General features: G+C 41.6%; 1 protein-coding gene across 2 annotated transcripts; it reads left to right on the top strand.

The window, feature by feature from the left end:
• Positions 1–8: 8 nt before the first annotated feature.
• Positions 9–17,125, top strand: LOC119725571 (protein XRP2-like). 2 transcript variants are annotated; one of them, XM_038197033.1, is made up of 9 exons: positions 9–220; positions 9,256–9,373; positions 10,138–10,229; positions 11,181–11,353; positions 12,615–12,718; positions 13,099–13,227; positions 13,523–13,600; positions 14,396–14,498; positions 16,122–17,125. In XM_038197033.1, exons 1-9 carry the CDS (start codon positions 153–155, stop codon positions 16,289–16,291), a joined length of 1,035 nt encoding a protein of 344 aa, XP_038052961.1. In that variant the 5' UTR covers positions 9–152; the 3' UTR covers positions 16,292–17,125. The 2 variants fall into 2 exon arrangements, with proteins under 2 accessions (XP_038052961.1, XP_038052962.1); XM_038197034.1 differs by lacking the exon at positions 9–220 and adding an exon at positions 7,482–7,556.
• Positions 17,126–17,880: the final 755 nt, after the last annotated feature.

Genomic DNA, 17,880 nt, shown 5'->3' with positions numbered 1-17,880 from the left:
GCTATTCATTGTTGCTGCCGACGCCGACGCTGACTCTAGCTCCTGTCATAAGTGTCCCACATTCGTCTGGAAAATTACAATAAATTTACACTTTATTAATAGAATTGCTGCGATTTGTTGCACGTCTGTAGGTGTGAGTTAACCTGCCAGCTATGGGGTGTTTGTTTTCGAAAGGAGAAGCTAAGAAAGAGGAGGAACCGGCGCCGCAGGTTTACAGCTGGTGAGTTGAATTTGCGATTTTGCAGACTTGACAAAAAATGCTTGCAATGAGTTGCACATTTACCTAGAGTCCTTAGGCTGAGCATTGACTTGTTATTGCTTGAGAAGTTGAGTCCCCTTTTTTTGGGTAATTAGGACCCCGTTCCTATATAGGTTATAAGAACCAAAACAGCTGACTAAATGACACTCAAAAGTGACATTCTGATATTTCTTGACACATTTGAACAGTTGGCGATGACACCTTGAATATCAGCAGGTTTAATTTTGTGGAAAGAGGGGCTTTGATTTATGAGGGGTAAAAGACGACGATGACAAACAGAAAATAGGGTATATTAAAAGAGCAAGATGGCGAACTGCCAAAAAAAAGGTAGAAAAGGCATATTTTCTTTGAAACTGCTTTCAAAATTGCAACTAACATGAGTTAAACTGAAGAAAAGAGACTGTTTTAGCCTGCAAAGGTCACTTTGGTACTGGACAGTCATCTGCAAAAGTCAGTTTTGAACAGAACTCGTAAAAATGGAGGTGTCCTAAACATAAGGATTACCTTTTTTCGCGGCAGTGGATGTTTGGCCGGCACGGGTTTTCTTTAGTAATTTTCACGGCGGCCTTCTCTGATAATATGATTATGTCATGCGCCCGCGCACGCTATTTACCAACTGCACATAGACGAAAATAATCCAATGGGGTTTAGACTACCGGGCCAAGACTACCGGGCCAAAACTTACCGGGTACTTACACGAAAATCGATCTCAAGTTCTTTTTTTTATAGTTTGTTACTTTTTACAAATACTTTTTGAAGAGAATGAAAAGTTCTTTTTTTTTATAGTTTGTTACTTTTTACAAATACTTTTTGGAGAGAATGAAAAGTGTTAAATAAAACTAGCATACATTATAACTGAAAAGTAAAGGCTTTATCGCCAAAATGAGTTGGGTGAAATGGAATACATGGCCTAAAAACCTAGGGTATATAATTTTAATAGCAAACAGGGAAAGTCATAGAATATTGCCCTCAAATATTTTTGAAAAGGAGATATTTGTGTTAGAAAGAGTAAATGACATTGTTGTTTTTAAAAACAACTTAATTAACTAACTTTTATCTTGTGTTATTTATGCTATGTCCATCTGCAGTACTTTTGTTTCCTCATTGACAGTGCTTTTCCAATTCTTAGAGTATTTTATTGATCGAATCCATATTAACTGAGCCCTGGTCGCTTGACACGCTTGAGTGCCCCCATTCTAAGTCTTCGATGGAATTTGTGGACACATCATTTCCTGCTGTATTGTATTTCTTTACACACTTGGCCAGTGTTCAAACACACTGGGATCTTGAGTGCAGAAAAAAACAAACATTCAAAACAAAATCAGGCCAACTTTACTCACTGTTTAGCCAACAAAACTCTCCAAATTGTTCATGAGGCAAAGACAAGGTCCTCAGTATTTCACCAGCTGAGTTTGAAGTCTCAATTAAATTTTTAAAGGAGACTTTTCTTCAACATTTTGCACCTGAGAGTGAAGCAAGTGATTTCAATTTCAAGACCAAGAATAGCCTGGTAAATGTCCAACTTTTTTTAGAAGATTGACCCTTCAGTAGTCTGGTGGCGTGCTATGGAGAGAATGTGTAGAAATAGAGACTAGGCACCTGGGCCCCATTTCACAGCGCTGCTAAGCACACGATTTTATTCTAACAGAGCCTCTGTCTGTTTCATGGAGACCGTAAGCAGCATAAGCACAGCAAAAGGCACGCTTACCTCAGTGGAAGAATTTGCTTAAGTAAGTGACATAACAAAATGTCAATGCACACGCCACCATTAGCACATCGACGCCGTGAAATAGTGTTTAAGGTTAGGCCAAAAAAAAAAAATACATGTAGTTCTGCTTCCGGTTTCCCAACCTACCCTATTCTAACAGCCTTGACCCTAATTTTTTTATTGGAAAAATGAGATGGAAAAACCCAAAACCAGCAATTTTTACCTTTTACCCTTGACTACACGCAGACGCCTACATATGATCGTACACAAAAAATTGGCAGAAAAAATAATTCCTTACCTACCGGTATACCCTATTTTCAAATGCCATGTAATCAAAAGCAGAACTCTTTTTTTTGGCCTTGTAGCAAATTTTTCTGATCGAAAGGAGCAATGCTCATAGTGATTTTTGGCAAGGTATGCACTAAGTTGGAAAATGTGTGATAGCTTTGCAATGTGTGAGTGGTGGCAGTTTTTTGGGTGGTTTTTTTTTCTTCGAAATGGCCGCCAATATGCTTGTTACTGGATCTGTGGTAACAAGCATTTTTTGGCCGCCATTTTTTTGTGTGTAAAAGTGATAGCACCGAACATCTGCCACCGCTGCAATGCTATCACATATTGTCCAACTACGGTACAGGGGTGCATACCTTGCGATAACTTACAATGAGCATTATTCCCCGCATTTGATACCGACCAAACACCAAGGCTGATGGCCTATGTGTTCTATTGGGAAAACTCAACAAAATTGTGTTCTGGACAAACATGAACAAGTTTGTAAGAAGGTATGTACTTTATTGATTGCACAATGCAATTGAAGTTTTTGAAAGAATTTGAAAGTTGAAAAAAGGGGTGAAAGTCACACTGTCTGAGTCGACTCTTTTGACAGATTTTCCAACAACCAGCCATCCGTGAAAGGGCCTTTACAAACACCCGTAGTTCAGAAAGCTTTAAAATTCACCTTTTTATGTACTTTTACCATTTACCCACGGTCCTAATACCTAGGTTCTTTTACACAACCATCTCTGTTTTCTTGTTTTCAGTAATCTACGAAAATATTATGTGCAAATTATGTGATATATTATGTGCAAATTATGTGATAATCACCATTAATTTGTGCATGTCTTACATAATCGTATGCCAACCATTAATTGTACTCCTCTAGACAAGTTCTACTTGGGTTATTTAAAAACATGAAAAAAATTTACATCAGAATTTTGACTCCATGCAGTGCCCGCCTTATGTTCAGTACAATTTTGTAAAACAGCCCTTAACCATGTTAAAAGGAATTATTTCTCAGCAAAAAGTTACATACATGAGTACCTTCATCATGTTCAAATATGAGTCCTTATGCCTATATTCCACAGTTGAAAGATGTGTCGCCGCATCAATTCTGGAACTTTGGTCCGACAAGAGACCGACAATTTTTTGTTGGCTTTACAAGGACTGTTAAAAAGGGTTACAGATCTGTCAAGGTCAAGATGGTTTTTACATCTATGTACAGCCATAGAAAAAAACATACACAGAAAAAAAACTCACAGAAAAAAAAAATCACAAACAAAAATTCCTAAAAACTTATTTCTGTACTTTGTCAAGGGTAAATTCATTCGTAAATGATTTTAATTTGTCATTTCTACATATCACTACAGGCATGACAGGAGGTTTATTCTTAGTCCTTATAGTATCTGTTTGTCAGTGGATGAGAGGTGATCGAAGAGCAATAAAACGTTAGCCCTGGGATTTAAAGGGAAAATACAACATTTGCAAACATCAAAAAATAAAACTACCAAATCATTTTGAAATACCTTGCTGGACTGTTAGTGAATGATAGTGTAAAGCATCCTGTAAAATCATGGCACCTGGTATACTGTCATTTTCAAGAAAAGTGGTATTTTTGTATCATCAATTTCCAACGTTGGTCAGCCGACCAGCGTTGGAAAAAACTGGCCTTTTTTCAAATACTGGCCCCAATTGACCATCGCACTTGTTTGCAATCGATTACACACCTATGAACGGGTACAAGCCAGCTAGACTGGTTTCCTGACCTTACAATTCCCCAATGTATGTAAACTGCTCTGTTTCTTCTTATATGGAGTCAGGGACCAGACTACAGGAAAATGATTGTTTTTATAGCATTTTCGAACCCAAAACCTCAAAAAAGTCAGTGTAACTACATGTATATTTGCTATATATTTCCAACACCCCAATTCCATCCATTTCTGAAAATTACAGCAAAAGCAAATGATGTGTATTCCCTTTAAACAAAAATAAATTCTGAAGAAAATTTTAAAAAATACACAGATGAAGGACAAAACCCAATTTTTGAATACATATTCCATCCCGATGGCACATTCCATTTTTGAAGAGTCTTAAGATTTGTTTTTCTTTTATAAGATTGTCATAAAAATGAGAAAGAGTTCATCCTGATCTAGCTTTTCATTTTGATACATCACACATTTCATTCGGGATGAAATTTTGTTGACGGTTTCAACAGTGACAGTTCCGACTGATCGCCTTACTGCAAGATTTGTTCAAGGGCCTGAAACTGGAAAGTAGGTCTGACGACTTGGGACTCATTTCGACAGATTGTGTTGCAGAAAAAAAAAAAACACACATGACAGTCTGGCCTACGCACTGCCCTAGTAACCTTGAATAGATCCTGCCTATGCATGCCAGGGGTTGTCTCGGTATGAGGAGGCTGGTTGCCGTGGGAACACGTCCGCTTGTTGTCATGGAGACACCCACAGACATGGAGGATAGTCATCTGTAGGAATGGGCTCATGAATTTCTCATGGCCACTGATGAGTCATTTTGCAAGGTTGGCGACCACTGTGTTTTTCATCCACCAATTAAGCATGTTTTCCTCAGGGATGTACATGTATGTAATGTCCCCCTGCAATTAACAGGATTTCCTTTTCTTTCTTTCTTTTTCCTTTTGGAAACTTCAGACATTTCAGACAACATTGCCTATTTCCTGTGCCATGTACATTGTTTTGTTTTGATGTACTTCCCAAATTTCCTGCCAGGAGCCTGTTTACGTCCTTGAAAATGTCTCTTTTCAGTTACATTTGATTGAAATGCGTTTGTTGAAAGGGAATGTACAACATTTGCGAACATCGAAAAACAAAACTAACACATTTTTACAAAATACCTTACTAGGATGTTGATAAATGACAGTCTAAAGCATCCTGTAAAATTATGGCACCTGGTGTGAAGTCATTTTCAAGAAAAGTGGTATTTTGTATAAATTTCCAACGGTGGTCGGCCGACCACCGTTGGAAAAACCTAACTATTTTCCAACTTCTGTTCCAAATTTACAATTTTTTCAGTCCAAATTTTGTTTGCTATTGGTTTCATGTTCATGAACAGGTGCAGGCCAGCTAGACTGGTTCCCTTACCTTACAATTTTCCGGCATCTATAAATTGATCCATTTCATCCTTAGTGGAGTCAGGGAACCAGACTACTTGAACATTTGTGTTTTTCTTGGTTTTTCCAGCATTTTTTGAACACAAAACTTTACACATCAGTGTAACAACATTTGATCTATTATACTTACCCCTCAAATAGTTCAATTCTGAAAATTACAGCAAAAGCCAATGATGTACATGTACATTCCCTTTAAAAATGTCGAAGTTTGACTGTACATTATGGAAATATTGGTGTTGTTGCTCGACAGAAGTGGTGAGCAATTAGGCCTTCTGTTTTTCTTATAAATGGTACTGTTCATAGCTGATGCCATAGCAGAGACGTCATACATTTCTTTTTGACAATGTCTGTAATTTTTGTTTCCCTTCAGCATACAGCTTTCTTGAAAACCTAACTAATTGAGTTATTTTGCCGCAATACAGAACATTGAAATGCAACAGCAAATCCAAGCACACAAAGACATTAAACAAATTTGACTAACATTAAACAACAATAGAAAACACGGACCTAGGACACAGGTGTAACAGCGGTGGTGGGGGGGGGGGGCCTGAAGTAATCTTGCAAGGTTAAACAAATTAATTTTAATAAGAAAAAAGCTGAAAGGCACACAGAAATAAAAATTCCATTATTCCAGAATTCCAGATAACTTAATCTTCAGTGATCATAATCAGTTGTTCAGCTCATTGTGAACTACATGTAAATATAAAAAAAAATTTAAATATTAGTTCTGCAAATAATTATTCCAGTATTTAATTAGATGTGCATTTTGTCTTTGCAACACAAAGTTGCACTATGAATGTCTCTGATTGGTGCTATGCAAACAGGAAATTATTACGCACGTAAAGATTGGTAGCTAACGTACATAGCAACGGACGCCATGGACATGTACAATATATATCTGTACACGTGCCTTTTTTCCATCAATTCAAAAAGGGGGATCCAGTGATCCCCAATGTCAACACTGGAGGTCATTCTATTGTGATTGGATCCACCTCTCTGTAAGCAGATTTTACAACAATGACTTATTTGAATGACAGAAGGCTTTGGATGCCTCTCCATACTCTCCTGCAAAGAGAAATCCGTGCCTCTACATGCACAGATACAGTTGTTGAGGCTACTGTATCGGCCTAGATTCTTTCTATTTCTGACGGGATGCATGAAGGACGCAGGTGTACAATGCACTGCTAAGCATTGAGCAGACGGAGAATAGTCAATCATATTTTAGATTGGTTGACTTGCAGATGCTAAGTAGATGTGGCGATGTTGATGGTACTAGCAACATTGCTATATAAGTGTACACATGTGTGTTGTTGCCGACCATCGTTTGGAGGGAAAAAAAAAGCTCCCTACGTCTTCCTGGATACTGCGTACTAGGCCATTTCAGAGGCTTCATCTGTGGGAACTCTAAATTGTCAAACGTTATCGGTCTTGTCAGTTGAAAATCATGAACTTGCATTTTTGATTTCTCTTGCAGTCGCAAGTTGCTTCAGTCATGGAAGTTATTTCTCATAAATACAATTTTAGCCAGCAAAGACGATCATGGTACGAGTGAGAGACAGTAGCATGAGTGACTTAGAGTTGATCCTACATACATGACACAATCAGGAACTTCACGAGAGTCGAGAGCCAGCAAGTTGCAAAACACCCACCGGAGTTTCACTGCGCTTGCAAATGGGACGGGTAACTTCTAAGTGAGCTGGCAAAGATGTTTGACTCAGTGTCTTGACAAATTAACCCTCATGTTTTAAACTGCCAAAGTCTGAGTACCTTTGCAACTGTGTTAAAAATTGAGTATCTTTCAAAAGTCCCACGGAGTCAGCAAATCGGAAGAGAGTTCTAAGTGGTTTGCAAGGAACTTCACATCAAGTTGGCAGGCTTCTCAAAGTGGTTCACAGTCTGTGACACGGCACAGAAATGTCATTGCCTTTAACAGGTTAACCACAGAATTGAAAGTGTTGAAAACGACATGTTGAAGACTACACGTAGTTCCTGAATTTGTGAACACACACTGACTTGAGTAAGACGCTGGAACGTTATTCCTGGATGTGCCATGAACTTGATTCATTCCGACATCTTCAGATCCCGTCTTGAGATTCATGAAGGGAGGTGATATCGGTGCATGCTGGCATGTCTATCTGTAGCACCTGCTTCATCCTCAGCCAGGAACCGTAAGGGCATCCTCCCCAGACTTCCCCCAGACTTCCCCCATCCTCCCCAGCCTTCCCCACCCTTCCCACCCTTCCCCCACCCTTCCTGCAGCCTTCCCCCACCCTTCCCCCACCCTTCCCGCAGCCTTCCCCCACCCTTCCCCCACCCTTCCCCACCCTTCCCCCACCCTTCCCGCAGCCTTCCCCCACCCTTCCCCACCCTTCCCCAACCCTTCCCCAACCCTTCCCCAACCCTTCCCCCACCCTTCCCCACCCTTCCCCCACCCTTCCCCCACCCTTCCCACCCTTCCCCCACCCTTCCCGCAGCCTTCCCCCACCCTTCCCCCACCCTTCCCCCACCCTTCCCCCACCCTTCCCCCACCCTTCCCCACCCTTCCCCCACCCTTCCCGCAGCCTTCCCCCACCCTTCCCCCACCCTTCCCCACCCTTCCCCAGCCTTCCCCCAGCCTTCCCCCACCCTTCCCCCACCCTTCCCCACCCTTCCCCCACCCTTCCCCCACCCTTCCCCACCCTTCCCCACCCTTCCCCCACCCTTCTCCACCCTTCCCCTTCCTCCCCCACCCTTCCCCATCCTCCCCAGCCTCCCCCCCCCCCCACCCCACCCTCCCCCTCCTTAGAAACACAGTTGGATTGTGCAAAGATTTGCTTCCGCTGGCGCTGTGCATTGTAGAAAAGAATTTTCTGGGACGCTAGAGGATTTGGGAGGGTTCCAGGTTAATCCTAACTCCCTGGCATGATTTGCTAGGAACCATCCTGGCAAATTCCAACACCATATGGGAAACTACACATATTTCTGACTTTGATTCTGGAGGTGTGCCAACCCAATGTAAAACACTGTCAGTCTAGGGGTACTGTACCCATCCTGACAGATTCCAACAAAACATGCCGTCTGGGTTTGATGGGTTGTGTTCTGTTAGTGTTAATATAATCAATAATTTAGAAATAATTGAGCGTAGGCCTACTTGCAATCCATAATAAAAACCAAAAAATTTACCCAAAATGAGGAGGAAAGGGGGGGGGGGGGTAATGAAGAACCTGACGAGTACTTTAATACATATACGAACATTTGTAAATTGTAAGTTTACATAAAAAAAAATAAAAACAGGCATGGATATTTATGATGACCAGTGTCACTGACAAACTTGTATTAAATGTACATTGTTTAATTATTTAATGCACAGTCATTGTCCACACATGTCAGACGAGTTGAATTTAATCAAAATTAATGATTGAACTGTCAAACGGTCTTGATACAATTAAAGCCAGTGTACCATGTAAACAAATGTACATTGTGAATCTTGTATGACGCACACTCGAAGGTCTTTGCACATTCTTTACAATGGTATATTTATCACTCATTAACATTGCACGTATGTACCCTGAGACAGTTTAACAGAATTACTTGTCTATTTTTACGCAAGTGCGCTCGCTGATGCCATGTATATGATTCCAATTTCCGATTCGATCTTACATTAGTCTGTGCCGCCCAGACATACGCTTGCATGCAGGTTGTTTTACTGTATTTGGTGAGACTTTCGTTTTCTCGGTTCTCGGTTCGAGAGCCAAAATTGGGCACAGCGAGATATTCAGTTGAATTGAGCGCTACCAGTGATCGCACAAAGATGGAGAGTCGCAAGCCGGCGGACGGCGCCCTCAATGCACTCATGCATTCTCTGCCTTTCTCGTCTTTGGCGTACAGGGACCGCAAGGACCGGCCGGACCCGAAGGATTTCAAGTTGGAGGACCTGAACGGGGAGACGGTGGGCCGAGTACCGGGCAAAGTCAACGGGCAGCAGTTTGTCATCAAGAACTGCCAGGTCAGTCGGAAATGACTCGTGCTGGTGCCAGAGGGCCAGTCTAGTGTCCTCTTCGTACCTACATGTATTTCACTGACTGACTGACCGAGTGTCTGACTGACTGATTGACCGACCGACTCATTGTCACATGTGCCTTTCGTTCGGTCAACCCTAACCCCTAGTAGTTCCTCAGGACCACCCTGCTAAATCCAACAGAGTCCAACTGGAGTTTCCTGCTCAATCGACTGTGCCGTATTTTCAGTTGTCTGCTGAATCCAACGGAGTCCAAATTGGCGTTATAATGTGGTTCAGTTGCCTATTGAATCCAACATTTTGCATCAGGAATGTACCGTACACAAGGGGTTTACTGCTCAATCCAACAGGCTCCATCGGGTATAGTTGGATTCTGTTGGATTCAGCAGGGTTAGGGTTTTAACCCTCCTCTGTGCCAAGTAGTCCTTTCAGTCAAAATCAAACAAGTGACTGTTTTCAACAGTTAAGAATTCCCAGCCAACGTTAAAGCAGGATTGACTGGCTGGGACTGATTAAGGAACTTGCTACAGCTATGCGTTGACTCCCAGTGAGTGATAAAACAGCTGTGACCACAACTTGCCTGCTTTGTCTGTTGACCCAGTTTGACAAGTCACAGTGCAATTGCTTGACATAGATCTGACTGCTGGTGACTAGCCTTTGTTAAAAGTATAGCAGGGGAAGTGGAAGTGAATTTTGACTGTGACTGTTTAAATAGCGGGAGGGTTAATGTGTTTCATGTTCTTCATTCACAGAACTGCAACATCTACATCTTCGACCATTCGGCAACCATCACTGTGGACAAATGCCTGGATTGCAAGATATTCCTGGGCCCGATCAAAGGAAGGTAGGAAAATTCTCCTGGTTAAAATTTTAAAATATAAACTTTAGGGTATTTGCGGCATGAATTCTTGCCATGACGTCATAAATTTGCTTTTGCGCATGGACTATCAACAAACCTTAACGTACTCTGTTCACAGGACTAGACATAAATACCTCTTTAGGGCAAGCTGAAACAAAATGCCTGAACTTGTTAATTTGTGAGGACGTTATTTACAGAGACTTTGGGAAAGTGTAACAAATTTTTGAGGAGGAAAAAATAAGAAAACCTGTTATGAAAATTTCAGGGAAATTCAAAAATTTGGGAAAATGTTGGTAAATCCTGTAAAACAAAAGGGAAGTTGGAAAGAATTTGTATAGAAATGTGCTTAAAGCTATAGTCCATCATTTGCAGCCATCCGAAAAGTAACTGGCGTAATTATTGTTGAAAAACAAACTTGGTTGAAAGATAGTAAGGGAACTAAACTCCCTGTGAAATTATTCTTTCTGGGAAGCTGTCATTTTGAAGTAATCAACGAAAGAAGGCATTTCCAACGGTGATTCTTAAGAAGCACCGTAGGAAAATTTAAATTAGTAGTTTGTTTTGTTATTCAGCGCAGCGCGCACAAGTATTGGAACGACGCACACGCGCGCGCGGTTGTTGTAATTCGTTGGATCAGTGCGCGACGTCGCATATAGCTGCAATTCAAAACAATTCAAAACATGATTCAGTAACTTTTGATTTGAAATTGAGATCTTAGAATGCTGTTTTTCTCGGAATGTACAGCTGAAGCTTAGCTGAAACTTCATCAGGTTAGTTGCCCAGTATCCTTCATTAGATTTTGAACTCTTTTGTTGCTTCAAACGAACAAAATGCACAAATTTCAAATGATGGACTGTAGCTTTAAAGAGAGAATCTGAAAACGCACAGCACATGATGAAGCTCATTTACTCACTGCAATATTTTGTTACGGAACAGCGTCTTTCTGCGGAACTGCACGTCCTGCAAGTGCGTCATCGCCTGCCAGCAGTTCCGGTCGCGGGACTGCAAGTCCATCGACGTCTTTCTCCACTGCGGCTCCCAGCCCATCATCGAGGCCTCCACCAAGATGCGCTTTGGATGCTTCCAGTGCCACTACCCTGAACTGCCAGGTATTGTAACCCTAACAGAACTCAACCCATCAAAACCCCAACAGCATGTTTTGTTGGAATCTGTCAGGATGGGTACAGTACCCCTAAACTGACAGTCTTTTACATTGGGTTGGCACACCTCCAGAATCAAAGTCAGAAATATGTGTGCAGTTTCCCATATATGGTGTTGGAATTTGCCAGGATGGGTATGGTTCCTAGTAAATCATGCTAGGGAGTTCGCGTTAAGTCTGCAGTGAAATCTCGATAAGACAAACTCTGATAACTCAAAACAACTGTTATAAGTCAAACAAATAATCCATTGCGTTCAGTAGTATAACAATGATATACAACCCTGCTTAATTCAAAACTCTGCTTTAGTCAAATTTTGAACCTGTTCCCTTGAGGTTTGACTTAATCAAAATTTCACTGTTTCTGAAATTTTACCAAATCGTATAAGTCAGGTATTCTGGCAAAATGAGACAGAACTGGGCGGAAGTCAAAATGAGGGTTTGCAGGTGTTAGGAAAGAGAATATAATTCTCCTTACAATACTGTTTGTTGCACTTCAATCGGACATTCCGTTGACAAGTTAAGGCTGTTTAAAGTTCGCATTTATTGACACGTCAAAAAGTAAAATACTGAGAAAAAGGCCGTTGAGTTTCAAGTTTTGCAGTCATGAAAAACAAAGATGTCATTTTTTTTTTTTAAACACTTATGTTTTTGTAGTATTTCTTTAAAATAATTTTGTGTGTGTGTGTGCTAGACATCAACGATAACAACACACCAATAAAGTTGAAAATCACCAAAAAAATCACCCCATTCAGTTTTTGCATTTTTCCTCACTACGGCCTGTGCCCAGTTCCGTCCCATTTTACCAGAACGCCTCACATTTGTGAAAGTTTAAGCGCCTCAATATAAACAGCAATCTCTGTCAGTGCCACATTTATCACGACTAGGAGATCATAGTCAGCACGAAGGCATGGACACAAATTCTTGGCGAAAGAGGAGCCTCTGTGTTCTTGAAACAGCGCCCTCTTTGTAATTCACCTGATGCACCCGCGATCAAAACTATTTTCTCTGTGCAGAGTGCTAATAGAGGCTGTATACCCAACAGAACAAAATTTCTGCATGGTCCGAAAGTTTTGCCTAAGAACCTGTCTTGAAGAGAAAGCAGCCCCGTACTCCACAGAAGGATTGGAAGCAACATTCTTGATCCAATTTCCAAAGTAGCTTTTGGTCCTGGAGCCTAAACGACATTTTTTTTCTCTTGACCTGCATTTCAGATCAATTTTCAAAGAGCGGCCTGAGCCCATACAGGAATACATGGGATAACATTCACGATTTCTCGCCGATGCCGGACGAACGAAATTGGTCACTGCTACCGGATGTAAGATTTATATATTTTTGGGGGGCCTTTGTAATCCATTACCATGTGTACTACATTGTATTACATTGTATTACATTGTACTACATTGTGTTTATTCACTGAAGAATCAATAAAACCATGGAGTTTGGGGTGGTACAGGGACCAAGTTAATACTGTCATTTTAAGATAACTGCCTTTGAATCCATTTTTAAACTTTAAAATATACCAGCAATTTAGGGAAAGGACAATTTTTTGAAAGAATCCACAAAGGAAAATTCTGCGAACAAATGCTTTGGAAGTGTCTTAGAGGGTCTGGTAGTCTAGCATATAAAGGGAAATTACTTCAAAGTTCTTTTTCTTTTTTTAATTCGAGTTTCGAAATGCCTATTTTTGGTTTGCAGGATGCAAAAGTTGAGGATTATGTGCCGATGCCGACGACAGAAGAATTCCAAGACCTGAAGCTGTCGACGTCCGTTGATGACAGCGTAGTGCCGCTGACCCTGGGTGGAACAAAACAGAAAGGATCCGAGGTAAATGTTGATAATATCTATTTGATGGGAAAGCTTTGACGTTTCTTTGACCTTTTCAAACCTTGTTTTATTTCTTCATGTGTTCTTTTTAAACCTTCGTCCGTCATGGTCCAAAGAAATTCTGCAAAACCTAAAATGGAAACCTACAGCCTTGTTTTTTTTTTTTTTTTCCAATAATCAAATTAGACCTACGCCTGGAGTGAAAGGGCAGAAACATAATAAGAATTTGTCAGAATGTCTTACCTGTCTGACTTTGATGGATATTTTACTGTTGGTTTCTTTTTTTCTCCTGTAGTCGTCACTCGTCGTCTTCTTCAAGGATTCATCCTCCGAAGAGAAGCTGAGGCAGTTTCTTAAAGACATGAGGCAGGAGGTATGTTGCTAGGTATCAGGAGATTGTGAGTTCGAGTCAGAGAGCTATATTAAATTGTTAGAACGTTAACTCCTCATTATTGCGCGTGGATATGCATTGAAGCCGTCCCAGGCGCAGACATTTTGAATTTATGTGCGTGTTTGTAGCACATAATGAAATGAGATGGATTGAATTTTGAAAGTGTACTCTAAATGCAACGCGCAAGTAGAACATACGCAGCAAGCTAAGCGCGTCATGACGGTTTTAAAAAAAGTCACAGTTAATCTTCTGCAGTGGGCACGCGCACCTGTTGGGCTGTTTGCGGAGAGCAAAATGAAACACTCATTTGTTGATCGTGCATTTCGGTTTTGGCGTATCGGCTTCGATGACGCACCTGTATAGAATACAAACGCAGATATGCAAATAGACATACAAAATACGTACACAATTTCTAGTTCTCCATAGGTTTGTGCACAAACATGGATGCGCCCAGCAGGCATCACTTTGTACATGAGTCAGCGCTCTAGTAATTTAATATAGGTCTATGGTTCAAGTCCACATATATGTGTACTCAGAGTTGCCCCCCAGTGATTGTGAGAAAAAAATCACTTTGGTGGGACTCGAACCCACGACATCCTGCTGACTAGCGCAGACGTCTTACCACTCGACTACAAGAGGTCGTTGGTTCGAGTCCTACCCGATTGTTTTTTTTTCTCACAATCACTCAGGAAAACACTGAGTATACAGTGTTTATAAAATGTCGATGATGTGTGCAATTAATAAAATGACCATTATGATTATTTGTGTCTGTACCAGGGTTCTTGCAGCCTCGCACGGACCACGGAGATAGAGATTGACGTGGGTACCGCAGCCAGGATACTTGGGGAGGATGAACGATACGCAAAAGCTGTGACAAATGGTAAGTACATCCATATCAATGATGTTCAATATCAAACCTATTCCCTAACGACAAATGCAAGTATTTATGTTTATACTTATATGGTGGTTGTATGGATACGTTAACCCTCCTGCTATTTAAACAGTCACAGACAGTCAAAATTTCCATCCTCTTCCCCTGCTATACTTTTAACACAAGCTAGTCACCAGCAGTCAGATCATATGTCAAGCAAGCACTGTGCTGTATCTAGTTACATAAACAATCACAGCCAGTCAATCTTGCTTTAAGTAGGCTGGGAAGTTTGCCTGTTGAAAACTGTCACTTGCTTGATTTTGACTGAAAGGATTTCTTGGCACAGAGTGTATGTTTGCATTGGAGGGTTAACCCTATTCCCTGCATGATTTACTAGGAACCATACCCATCCTGGCAAATTCCAACACCATCTGGGAAACTGCACACACATATTTCTGACTTTGATTCTGGAGGTGTGCCAACCCAATGTAAAAGACTGTCAGTTTAGTACTGTACCCATCCTGACAGATTCCAACAAAACATGCCGTTGGGGTTTGATGGGTTGAGTTCTGTTAGGGTCAATAAAGATAGTGAAGTACAAGAAACGGTGTTGTGTATCACTTGAAATACAGTCGACTCTCGTTAGTGCAAACTCTGTTAATACAAAATTCTGGTTATAACAAACATAAAGCCTTGGTCCCGACTGTGCATGTATGTGCACAATGAATGGGACTGATGTTCCTCTTCGTACAAAATTCTGATATAACATGATACAATTTGGCTAGGTCCGAACGAGTTTGTTTTAACGAGACTCGACTGTTATAAGAATGTGAGCTATACAAAATAAAATCGTCAGTGCTCACAAAAATGGGACGCCAAGCTTCTAGCACTCACTGGATCTTCTTCAAGACTGTTCGAAGAAGTTGCAGTGAGTTCTGAAAGCTTGGCTTCCAAAATCAGTAAGCTGTGACCGCTAGCGATCTAACTTTTTTAGCTTACGTTCTGATTATGTTTATCGATATGTGTAAGTAAGTCTGTCCCGAGCCAATGTGGCCCATCAGGTTGGCGTTTATCTCCGGTTTCAGTAGCATGAAACGACTGAGAATATTTCTACTCCCCCTGGATGGGATGCTAGTCCATCGCAGGTTACTCCCCAGCTAATGCCGGTACCCATTTATACTCCTGGGTGGAGAGGGGCAAGTGGGGGTGAAGTGCCTTGCCCAAGGACACAATATATGACCAGCGGCTGGATTCGAACCCCGGACCCTCTGATCATGAGTCACGAACCCTACCCACTAGGCCACACACTCCCCTATATCGATATGTGTCTGCTTCATAAATCTACCGGACTGGCCCAATTTCTTGGCTCTGCTTACAGTTAGCGAAAAATATGTGCTTACTGTAGCAGAAATTCTGTGCTTATGGTAAGCGCATTTCACGTGTTAGCGAGGAATTTTGGCCTCTGCACATGCGGGCATCCAGTAACTAAGGATTCTGTGCTTACAGGGTTAGCACATAATTTTTCTGCTAGCGCGGTTAGCGCAAAATTGTGATCCTAAGCGCGGAATTCTGTGGTTAGCAGAGCCAAGAAATCGGGCCCACTTGTAATTCCCATAAAATTGTTGTGCACAGGTGCGGTGGTGGGCCTTGAGTTCAACGGCACCGACACGGCCCAGACTTGCCAGAGGGTGGCCCAGCCGCTGGTGGGCGACTCGGTGGTGTTCATACCGGAGAGCAGCGAGGTGGGATCTCGGTCCGTGGAGGCCTGGAACAGCCAGGTGGAAGCACAGATGGCAATGTGAAAAAAAATTAGGGGTTCAAAAACTTCGGGATGGTAATTAGGGCTCATCTCAATTGACCTATCGCGGCAGAATTGCGTTAGAATCGCGTGAACGCTGCTTGTGAAATATTGTCCAATTACATGATATACAAATGGACACGGAACGCGCACAATCTGAGACGAACAGAACTTAGCGTACAAAAACTCCATAGGGTTGTCTAAGGGGCGTTGCTAAACTCCCAAACGGCGATAGGTCAGTTCATATCCAGGACGAGTTTCGGACAAGTTGCGGACATTTCATCGGGTATAAGTTGCAGGATGCTGAACAACTTCCCTGCAATCCTCTCGCAATGAAGTTGCGGGAAGATCAGTATTGATGAGTCAAGCAGTTGCTAATGAGATTTTCCCCAGAACATGTCCGGGACAAATGCAGAGCTTTTTCCGGACAAAGTGATTCTACCCGCAACTCGTCCGGAACTCATCCCAGATATGAATTGAAACGGGCCCTTTAGAATAGGAATAGTGCAGGGTAGTCTGAATGTAGTCTCTGTCAAAGACTAGGTTTTGTTTTTGTTCTGCAATGCAGCCAGCCCCTATGTAGAATCTAGTCTTTGGCACTGGCGAATGAAATCTCAAGCATGCCTCGCACGCACTTAGCTTGAATGGTGTTTTGGAATTTTTGTTTTGGTTTGGGGTGCCAAAGTTCCCAAGCCTGGCTTTGATTCATCTTGTTGGTAGCGCCCTCTACCACCACAGCAGCTTGAGTATGCCAGGGGGATAGTGCAAGTTTTACTTGCAGCATTTATTCAAAGGACAAATCAGGACACGGCACATGCGCATACAGCACGAATTACGCAAGGCTTTTTTTTTTCTGAGTGCGCACAAAGCCATAATGTCTTCGCGTGAGCGTCAGGCATCATCAACAATGCGTTCGAATGTCTCATCCAGTGGTCTCCCCCAACTCTCTTTTTCTTACCGTTGAGGGGGTACTTTTGCATGTACAAACACCCAAAGTTCGAAGTGCGAATAACTACTCTGAATGCGCAAAAGCCCATGTCATCTTTGTTTGAACACGGGTATATGGAGGCAATGCGTTCAAGTCCCTCGTTACTCTCTCCTTGGAACTCACCGAGGAGGTGCGTATTTTTTTTACTATTTGTGTAGTACTTTGTGACAGCAGTACTTGTACGAGTCTTGAATTTTAGTGTGTTTTACATTTACATTGTCATGATATTAGTCTTTAGGCAGAAATTAGAAGTTATCTGGGTTTTTTTTTCTTGTCTGACAATGTAGCCCAATATGACTTTAAAAAATTTAGTGAATGCTGCATCTGATGTATACATTATGAGCAGATTTATTGTGCTTATGAAATTGTAATGAATTTGGCTGAATTTGTCATTCTGCTTACCTTAAAATTAAGCGTCATAATTGGCATATAATAAATATTTCTAATTCGAGACTTTTGGGGGGGGGGGGGGGGGGGGGGGGGCTTAAGAGGGTGCGAGGGGTGCAGGGAATTTAGGAGGGATTGGTGGGGGTATGGAATGGGGAAAGAGTACTGTTTGAAAAATGTCACCATTAGTTTTTATTTTTTAAATACTTTTTAATGTA

This window comes from Patiria miniata, unplaced genomic scaffold (assembly GCF_015706575.1).
Source record: "Patiria miniata isolate m_02_andy unplaced genomic scaffold, ASM1570657v1 HiC_scaffold_19, whole genome shotgun sequence".
Taxonomy (NCBI): Eukaryota; Metazoa; Echinodermata; class Asteroidea; order Valvatida; family Asterinidae; genus Patiria; species Patiria miniata.
This window is presented reverse-complemented; position numbering and strand designations above follow the sequence as displayed.

Coding starts and splice junctions, on each gene's coding strand:
- LOC119725571 (XM_038197033.1), top strand. CDS start 153: ATGGGGTGTTTGTTTTCGAAAGGAGAAGCTAAGAAAGAGGAGGAACCG. Junction 221..9,255: donor GCGCCGCAGGTTTACAGCTG/GTGAGTTGAATT, acceptor TTTGGCGTACAG/GGACCGCAAGGACCGGCCGG. Junction 9,374..10,137: donor TTGTCATCAAGAACTGCCAG/GTCAGTCGGAAA, acceptor CTTCATTCACAG/AACTGCAACATCTACATCTT.